This window comes from Vanessa atalanta, chromosome 21, assembly GCF_905147765.1.
Source record: "Vanessa atalanta chromosome 21, ilVanAtal1.2, whole genome shotgun sequence".
Taxonomy (NCBI): Eukaryota; Metazoa; Arthropoda; class Insecta; order Lepidoptera; family Nymphalidae; genus Vanessa; species Vanessa atalanta.
Window position 1 is genome coordinate 5,350,947 of NC_061891.1, and position 10,169 is coordinate 5,361,115.

The following is a 10,169-nucleotide window of genomic DNA, read 5'->3' on the forward strand; positions in this document are numbered from 1 at the left end:
CCAAACCAAAACAATATTAGAGTCGTTACGCACATTTGGGCCAATAGCGAAAATAATAAGTGGAACCAACATAATTCTACAAGGCATTTGGTGGTAATCAAGATAGATAGCTAGTTATAACAATGACGCCAGAGCAAAAAGTTAATACGTCAGTTCAAGGGACTTTTCAAATAAAGCAATGCCTTGGCAAATATAGACATTGTTTGGAAGTTATGAGAGCAGCTGAGAGGTCTTTGCAGCGATACATCGGAGTCACTTGGGTCAAGAACTTGAAAGCGTGGATAAATATATCACATGATGAGTAGATACGGATGTTGTCAAAATATAAAGAAAGAAAATGACCGTAAGTTACTTAAATTAAATGCTATCGACGAATCACCTTTTAAAAATATGTTGTTAATTGTCTCGTGTCTAGTGTACAAAGCTTTCAATAGAGTGTCGTCATGATGATCATTAAAATCATGTGACAGGTAAGCTTTGAATAACTTAGCTGCTGATGGGATAACTCGAATAATAAATACATTACTATCACGATTACCATGATAGGATACCTGGTTGAAGCTATGTTTGGGTAGTTTACATATAGTTTTTATGTATATTTATTTTCTTTTAACTAATAATTTTTACTTATTTTTATAGCGTTTTTTTATTCTGTACAACATTAACATTAACTGTCAATGTCAATTTTGTTTTACAGGCGATGTCAAATACTGAAAACAATGTGCGTATCGCGTGCGCAAGTTAAATTTCAAGGAAAACAAAATTATTCTATGAAATAATAGCTGTAACAGCAATATTATTTTATAAATACATGTCTTCTATTATTTAATGAGCATAAGTTTTATGAAAACCTTAATAAACGTGTACGTTAACGTAACTTTACAAAAATGACTGAAGATGATAATAACGTGGACCCCGAAAGTAATACAAAATATAAAGATGGAGTTAACCAAAATGCCCGTTTAATAGTGAGAAATATATCGTTTAAAGCTACCGATGAGAATGTCAGGGAATATTTTTCACAATACGGCACCGTAGAAGAGGTTAAATTATTAAAAAAGCCCGATGGAAGGCTTGTTGGGTGTGCTTTTGTGCACTACACTCATGTTCCTATGGCCAATAAAGCTTTAGCTGCAACAAATAAGAAAGCATTTCTTGGTACCCATTTTAATATTTTATTTAATGTAACAATTTATAGAACTCATTTCTTTATTTTAAAAATATAAATATGTTTAAAGAAGTATATTTGGGTATTTAAACTAACTGCTGAAATAAATTAAATTTTCAGGTCGGCCAATATATGTTTCTTGGGCGGTGCCACAACGTAAATATAATGAAGAAATTCAGAGTAATGGTCCAAAGAAATTTAACAATGCAACAGATGACTCTAAATCAGATATTAAAGGTATATGATTGGTTAATAAATACTTATAGAAAATTCAAAATTTTTTTAGTATTATGAATCATATCAAGTACATCCTCTTCTGCTTAGAATAAGGTTTAAAGTTCATTTGATTATGATGCTCTTTATCAGGTTTTTGTCCAACAATAGTAATGTCAATTATAAGCACAAGTTAGCCTATCTGTAAGTTAGTAATGACTGTCTAGATAGATCTTGTTTGATCCATTAATTCACATCCGCTCAAGTAATTTTTTTTCCATTATTTAAGATGAAAACACGGATGAGAAACCAATGTCAAAAGAAGAAAAGGACAAGACAAGATTTAATCGTAGAGCTCGTCTTATAGTTCGTAATATATCTTTTAAAGCGACAGAGGAGTCGCTAAAAGAGCATTTTGATCCATATGGTGTGGTTCAAGAAGTTAAATTATTGAAGAAACCTGATGGAAAACTTGTCGGGTGTGCATTTGTACATTTTAAAAATGTTCCAATGGCTACAGAAGCAATATCAAAAACAAATATGAAACCATTCTTGGGTAAGTAAACACTCAAGCAAAAAATCATTGTTAGTTTATTTTGCTCTCATTGATTATTTTCTCATATATTATGCCTTCTAAGGTTGTTTGTGTGTATGATACAAAAGTATAGTTGTTCTTTTACCTACATATACTTTAGTTTCTCATAAACAAGTATAATTATAAAATAACGTAATAATAATAAAATTGACCATATTCATAATTACAGATTGTAAGGTCTTATATATTAAAAAATCTAATAATCTTAATAATATTCAAGAAATAATTCTGTATTGTAATTAAAATATATATTTATTTATATCTCAAACATACATAATAATTACCTTAAAACAAATCCTTTATAGAATATTTCCTAGAATTTGTACTATTGTATCGTAAACAAAAGTATAGTTAAATAATAATGACATATTTTTAGGTCGACCAATATCGGTCGATTGGGCGATAGCAAAAGATAAATATATGCAGCATGTTGTCAACAAGCAGGTGGAAATGCAAGACAATGTGAAGAAAGAGGAGTCGGATAGTGATGATGATGACAATAAAATGAATGTTTCCACTGAAGATGTAAAACAGGAAATTAAAGGTAAGTAAGTACAAATAGAAGTATTTAAAAGATTTAAGTTTGGGAAAGTTTAAATAGTACAAAGTATTAGATTATTATAAATATACATAATGCTGGTCACATTATAAAAATAGGATTCATTCAGGGTTGTAAATTAAACCAAATAAAATCTTTTAATCCTTAACATAAATACTTTAATACGCTTTGCAGAACAAGGTCATTCTTTGGTGTTCACCTTTAAAATAAGTCAAAATTTATAAATTTCCCTCTTGGATTTTATTGTCATTTAAAAAATAAACATTTTTCAACATAAATAACTAAATTTAACTGATCTCATTTTCCTTGATGGTTTTTTTTTATCTTTTATTTACAGCTTGATATAGTGCTTTGAAGAATCAAATGTCGTATTTATAGCTCGTTCTCAATTACGACTTCAAAAAATTATTATAAGATCCACATCCCTTTCCTTATTATATTTATTAATTTATTAATATTCTCTTATTATAATTACAGATGAATCGGATGATGATGAATCTGATTCAGAAAATGAAGTAAAGTCTGAAGATGAAGAAGATGACGAAGATGATGAAAATGAAGATGAAGATGATGAGTCAGAGGACGATGAAGATGCCGATAAAGAGGTAGACGATGATGGTGAAGATGATAATAAAAGTGTAACAAGCACTCAGCCTGAATTTCAAAGGTACTGCAAATTTTATATAATACACAAAATAAGTATATAAGCTAGCATTGATATTAATAACTTTAGTTACTGCTTAGCAGGATGGATGGATGGTTGTTACTCAATCAAGCCAGGACGGCTGAACGAATCTGGATGAAATTTGGCACAGAGACTATTTAGTTTTTTATTTGTCTCGGAATAATCTCCTTAACCCCCGCATTCCTTACATGACTGAAACTAGTATTTGTATATATTGTTGATTTCAATAAAAGTGAACAAATTCAAATTACAGTGGATTTCGGGTTTAACGACGATTAAGGGATCACTGTTATTTCGTCATTAAAACCGGATGTCGTTACAGGCAAAGGCAAAAAGATACAGACATGTACATGGTTTATATTCATTCATTGTTAAAAATATTTGCACACATAGTTATTTATTGATACATTTAAAAAATTGTGTAATATTACTTTGCTTCAATTCATTTATCTGTGCTAGCATACGCTGTAGGGTGTATTCTATTTTCATTACGCCTTCAATGTCTATAGTATCCTTTGCATCACCAAATAGACAATATCTTTTGAGCCTTGTCACAGCACATAGCACATCCTCAGTTGTAGGAATCTCACCTTCCTTGCCATCTTCTTCTTCCTCCTCATTTTTCTCATCTTGCGTCGTAGGTGATGGAACAACAGTTTCAACAATTTCATTATCAGTTAAATTGCTAGTGGTGATAAGCTGACTGTCAGTATTGACATATGTTTCCCAATCCGCAACATTTGTTCCGCTTGACGATGTTGTCAGCTGTGCCAATGGTATGTCCAACTCATCGTCAGAATCGTTGTGATAACCGAAGATTTACAGAACCCAGCGTGTAGAAAACACTTTTTGATTGTATCAGGAGTCACTCGAGCCCATGCCGTAGTTATCATCTCAATAGCATCTAAAAGATTCACAGAAAATGAGCCTGCCGCATTTTCAACGTCGTTCATCATTTTCTGTACTAAAATCTTCCGATAATGACTTTTGAGGGTTTTAATTATCCCTTGATCAATAGGTTGAATCACCGATGTTGTATTTGGCGGTAGAAATGCCAGTTTTATGTTGGTAAAATTTTCAATTTTAGGACGAGCTGGGCAATTGTCAATAAATAAAATGATCTTCTTTTTTTTATTTCTTAACTGGGAGTCCCATTTTCGTAGAACGTTTTCGAAGATATCTGAAGTCATCCAGGCCTTTTTATTTGCTTGGTAGTCAACTGGTAAAGATTTAACATTTTTGAAACACTTTTGCCTATGACCAATAATTTTCTTTTTTCCCCTGCCATGCTTGATGCAACAAGCACGGTGATTCTATCTTTTGATAATTTTCCACCTACGCACTTCTCTCCTTTAAATTTCAATGTTTTTTCAGGCGTTAGCTTAAAAAACAAACCTGTCTCGTCTGCGTTCCATATTTGGCTATCAGTGTAACCTTCAATCAATTTTGGGAAAACAGTTTTTAGCCAGTTGTCACAGTCCCTATGCGATACGCTAGCGGCTTCTCCACAAACTTTGCCTACTACAATATCGTGCCGTTGACGAAATCGGTATATCCAGCTTTTGGAACACTCAAAATCTATTTTCCCAAACAGCCTGGCAAAATTATTAGCTTTTTCTTGCAGCAGACGACCGCTCAAAGGTACGTTTTGGCTTCTTTGAGCTTTAAGCCACATTAGAAGGGCTTGTTCAACATCTTGATGCGTCGGCTTGCGGTTTTTCTTAATTTTTAAGGATTTGGACTCAAAGCACTCTAATATTTTATCACGGTTTTTCCACATCGTAGATATTTTTGAATGCGAAACTTTGAATTCTTTGCACAAATCAGCATTGTTTGCACCATTTTTCAATTTTGAAACCATTTCCGCCTTTTCTTTAACAGTGAACGTGCGTCTAGGAGCCATACTTATTCAAAAGTTTATTATACACGCTTGCTACTCTGAATATCAATTTGTAACTGAACCATTTTAACTCGGAAACGTACACGCTTACCTACCTAATTACCTAGCTAATATCTATAAACAAAAAGTAAAGGTTGCTGACCATCTGTGTGGATGTAAACAAAATATAAGAAACCTCTTTTGTGTCTTTGGGGGCCGACTCCGGTCGCAACATCTGCATGGAATTTCTAAGAATTTATTACAAACTACTCAATAAAAACAGTCGCTACGTCCGAACTCGATGTTACATCCAAAGTCTCTATAGCCATATGTTTGTACATACTATAGTATGCTTTAATTCAAGGGACTTAGATTTAACGTCGCTATAGACGAATGGTCGCTTCAACCAAGGTCCTGATAAATGAAATCCACTGTAATTGGATATCGTTTCCTAAGCTGGAGAAAGATAACCCTGGGAGATCGAAAAGTTTTATAGACTTCAAATATGTAGAAATTAAGTCGACATTAGGTCATCTTTTCTATAGAATTACATAGCGTTACAAGTATACAAAGTTGTAAGAAATATTTAATATTTTCGGAAAAGATTTTGAATACTTTAGACAGTGCGGTACGAAGTGACACCTACGACTATCGCGAATATTCTAGATTTTTAAGTAAGGCGTACTAAGGGATTATGTATATGTCGAATCTTCCGTACAAAACTTTTTAGCTAATATTATGAATACGAAAGTGAGTTTTTATTTAATTGTTACGCTTTAAGTTTGAGCTATTCAACCGATCATAATATCCATAACATACTCCTCACACAAGTGGCAAAAAATAGTTATTCAAAAATTCTTAACGGCGGGTAAGAGTTGATAGCTCGTTGTTTTCATTTTGTCGGTTTATTTATAATGTGACGTATTTTATAGGATAAAACTAAATGATGCCGAGGACGGCTGTACGGTGTTTCTCACGAACATACCATTCAGCGTGGACAATGATGAGCTACGAACCTTTGCCGAGAAGACTGGTCCAGTGAAATACGCTCTTATCTGCGTCGATAAGATGACTGAACATTCTAAAGGTTCTGGATTTGTTAAATTTACCGTAAGTTTTATTGATGTGTGTTTTTTGTAGAAATTTAGTTTTGTGATTTTTCTGAAGCCTTTAAGTTGATCATGCATGGATGGTTCGACACTTACTGATTTTTTTATTTAAGTTCTTTGGAAAGTCATTCCATAAGATTATTCTGGTTATAAAAGAAGATAGAATGCTTCTTATTGTGCTACTATCAAAATTATCTGTCATCTAATATCCTGACTGAAAGAAATTGAAAATTATTGGTAATAAATATTAATGCCGATGACGATAGTTCTTTGTATCAGCTTGTAGTTCAAAACTTTGCAAAAAACATTTAAACAATTTTAATCTGTTTCCAGAACAAAGAGGACGCAGAACGCTTCCTATCTCTAGATGCTTCCGAGCTACGGCTGGAGGGACAGGCGATGCAAGTAAGGCCTGCGCTAAAACGAGACAACCTCAGCACGGGGAACAAGAAGCAACCCAAGGACAACCGTAACTTGTACTTGGTTAAGGAAGGAGGTCGGTGGAAACATTTGTCTTTGTCTTGTCTTGTATATTTAATTTATTATTAATTTTGACATCAAGTATTCTGAGAGTTTGATTAAAGCACAGTTATATAAACAGCGAACGGGGTTAGGAATGATTGGTATATTTTATTCATTAATTCAAATAGTCTTGATACATATGGAAAAGTAAAACATAATAGATTACTAGATTGGCAGTTTAAAAAAAGCAAAGGTTACAAGGCCAATGATGAAATTTAGAAGTTCGATGTCAATCGATATTGCGTATGACGTTTACACGTCGTTTATTTGTGTCGGTAGTGGTCGTGGCGGGCACGAAGGCGGCCGTGGGCGTGTCCGCGTCGGACATGGCGAAGCGACTCGCCCTCGAGCGCAGTAAGACCCAGATGTTAAAGAATTTAAACAGGTAATATAATATCATATCGTATATTTAAAAGTAATCGCTCGCGTCTCTTTGACAAATTGAATGAATAAAAATGTATTGAAGTTGAAAAATAAAAATTACTACACCTAGTCATAGTATTTCATACTTATCAGTAAGCACGTCAACGTATAATTTTATAATAACTCATGAAATACCTCAAAGTGTGCTCGCGGTAAAGATAAACGCCCGGACGTCTTCAAACAAAAGGGCGTGCTCATACGTTCGCGCTATATCTCAAGCGACTCACGCAATCGGTTGGGCTCAGATTCGTGTCGCGCTACCGGCTGGTGGTGTCGAACCTGCCGAGCTCGTGCGACGACGCGCGCCTGCGCCGCACGTGCGCCCGCGCCGCGCCGCGCGCCACCATCACCGAGGCGCGCGTCATGCGCGACCTGCGCGCGCCGCTGCAGCGCGACGGCCACCATCCGTGAGTACACGCGCACGCACACGCGCACATCTCTCGTTTAAACATCCAACAGGCAACAGGCAATTTTACTAACATGTGCTCCTATATAACGTCTTTCATAATTATATATCATTGTAACATTTTTTATTATTCATTAGTTTTATTAAAATTTTTTATAAAAAACAAGAATAACGATGCTATAAATTGAACTATTACAGTATCTTAACTAACACAGACCACAAAAAAAAATTTTTTTACAGATCTAAAGGATATGGCTTCGTGATGTTCATGCGACACGAGGACGCATTAGCGTGTCTGCGGAAACTCAACAACAATCCTGATATTTTCGACAAGAATAATGTAAGTATATTGTTTAAAAATGTCAATAGGAAAGCAGTAGGTTATCCTGGGATGACTGAGAGCACGCATATAATTTATATGACCATTTATCTATACTTAACTAAATAAATTTGTCCGTTACTAATGTAAATTACTTGCAATAGATGTGTAATATGTTATAATATTTCTATTTTAATAGTCATACTGTTATACATAAAAAAATGCGGTTTTATTTAGTTTTTCACGTTGCCATCGTGAAACAAACAAACTGCTGTATACTTACAAGTTACTTACATTTCTGTATAAGCTTAGTCCGTAAACATTTTTTGAGTATGTAGTTGTTTGGAAATGTACATAATAAATAGCAAGATAAAATAAACAGGTTTTTGAGATTAGACCGATATTTGTTTGACTGTAATTTTTTAAAACTGGCTAGTGTATAGTGTACTTTCACTCATGGCATTCTTCTCATTTCAGAGGCCAATAGTATCATTCTCAATAGAGGACCGTACAGCTTTAAACGCAAGAAAAAAGAGATTAGAAAAATCCATAGCGAATAATCCCGTAGCAAAGAAAGACAATCAAGATAACGATCAAAGCAAAGACAGACGTAGGGGGAAGAAGCGAAAACAAAACACACCAGACGAGAGCTACATGAAGAAGAGAAAATTCGAGCAAAATAATGGTCAGAGACAAGAAGTCGGGAGATTCGTGCAAAGACACGGACAAGATAATACGGAAGATTACTCAGGATTGACAGCCAAAGAAGGAAGTCAGCACAAAATGCGGAGTAATCATAAACTTAGAACACAAGCGGACTTACATAGACAGAACGTCAAGGTAGAGAAGAAGAAGAGCCAGCGGGCGATGAGGCTGAAGAAAATGGCCCGCGAACGGATAAAACAACCAAAACAAAAGGTTAACAAAAATAAAACAGGAAAAAGAAATAAGAAGAGAAACTCTGACCGTAGTTTCATTTAAATGTTTATTTTTGTTAGGAAAATATATTTAATACCATTTCGTTTGCGTTTTATTTCAAATTAAATGGGATATACAAACTCGTATTCTCATATACGATAACTGCTGTAAGCTGCTTTATATAAAATATTTCTCTTAAAACCCATATCTTACTATCGTTATTATATAAATGATTAAAAAAACTATTTATAAGTGGAAAAAGAGATAAAGAGAGAGAGAGAGAGAGAGCCTTCTTTATCTTACTCGTGTATTTAGCTTACATATCTGCTTATACTAGCAAAATAATAATTGTTCAGCGCTATAAACATTAATTTAAATAACTATCTTCTCTGTATTCGGTCGCCCGCTTATTTGTCATTGTCGGTGGCGCACTGTGCTTAGTGCTGGGATGCTGTTGCGCGTACGTGCGCCACTAACACGCCGTACTAATTGTGGGTACCAGTAATTTGCCTAGCACTGCCACATACACTATCCAATATATATCTATATGTATGAGACACATATTTAAAACATCAATAGCAATTAAGAAGTTATTTCTACTTAAAACAAATAAAAGTCAAAATAAGTGTTATTAATATTTTTACTGATAGGTACGTATCGTTAGCGCTCAGTATAAGCCCGTCTGGGCATATGCTACCCATTCATAATGTATTCTACCGCCAAACAATACTTAGTATTGTTGTGTTCCGGTTGGAAGGGCGAGAGGCTAGTGTGACTGCAGGCACAAGGGACATAACATCCTAGTACCCAAGGTTGGTGGCGCATTGGTGATATGAGGAATGATATCTCTTGCAGTATCAATAACTAGGCAGTCGTGACTACTGACCTTCAGGTGGTCCGTTGGCCAGTCCGCCTACTTATAACGTAAAAATTAAATGTTTACTATTAATATTCTCATTTTAAGAAACTGACCAAATATAAATATTGATATTTTGCTTCGGCAGTTTTGATTCATTTTAGGTATCGAATATAATATCTTTGTAACTTAAATTTTCGTTAGGTTAGTTATAGGTTTAAATTCAAGTTGAGGTAATCAATTTCAACGTTGATGGAAGTAGAGGTCAGAGATCATGTCCAAGGTTATGAGCGCGTCGTATCACATGTTTTTGTCTGACGGGCCCGACATGGTGTCGTATGTCGCGTATTCACTCCCAACAGACTTTAATGAAACAGTTGTAAAAGCTGGACAAAGGATTCTCTTGAGAACGTTTAAAAAGCATTTTAGCATTACCATTAGCAGCCTGTAAATTTTCCCACTGCTGGGCTAAAGGCCTCCTCTCCCTTTGAGGAGAAGGTTTGGAGCATATTCCACC

General features: G+C 34.6%; 1 protein-coding gene across 1 annotated transcript; it reads left to right on the forward strand.

Moving 5' to 3' along the window:
- The first annotated feature begins 707 nt into the window (after positions 1-707).
- Positions 708-8,898, forward strand: LOC125072307 (RNA-binding protein 28). The gene is made up of 11 exons (XM_047682885.1): positions 708-1,158; positions 1,289-1,405; positions 1,671-1,937; positions 2,353-2,520; positions 3,013-3,202; positions 6,032-6,209; positions 6,542-6,704; positions 7,010-7,115; positions 7,399-7,560; positions 7,800-7,899; positions 8,356-8,898. Exons 1-11 carry the CDS (start codon positions 888-890, stop codon positions 8,857-8,859), a joined length of 2,226 nt encoding a protein of 741 aa, XP_047538841.1. The 5' UTR covers positions 708-887; the 3' UTR covers positions 8,860-8,898.
- The last annotated feature ends 1,271 nt before the right edge of the window (positions 8,899-10,169 follow it).

Coding starts and splice junctions, on each gene's coding strand:
- LOC125072307 (XM_047682885.1), top strand. CDS start 888: ATGACTGAAGATGATAATAACGTGGACCCCGAAAGTAATACAAAATAT. Junction 3,203..6,031: donor ACTCAGCCTGAATTTCAAAG/GTACTGCAAATT, acceptor CGTATTTTATAG/GATAAAACTAAATGATGCCG. Junction 6,210..6,541: donor CTGGATTTGTTAAATTTACC/GTAAGTTTTATT, acceptor ATCTGTTTCCAG/AACAAAGAGGACGCAGAACG.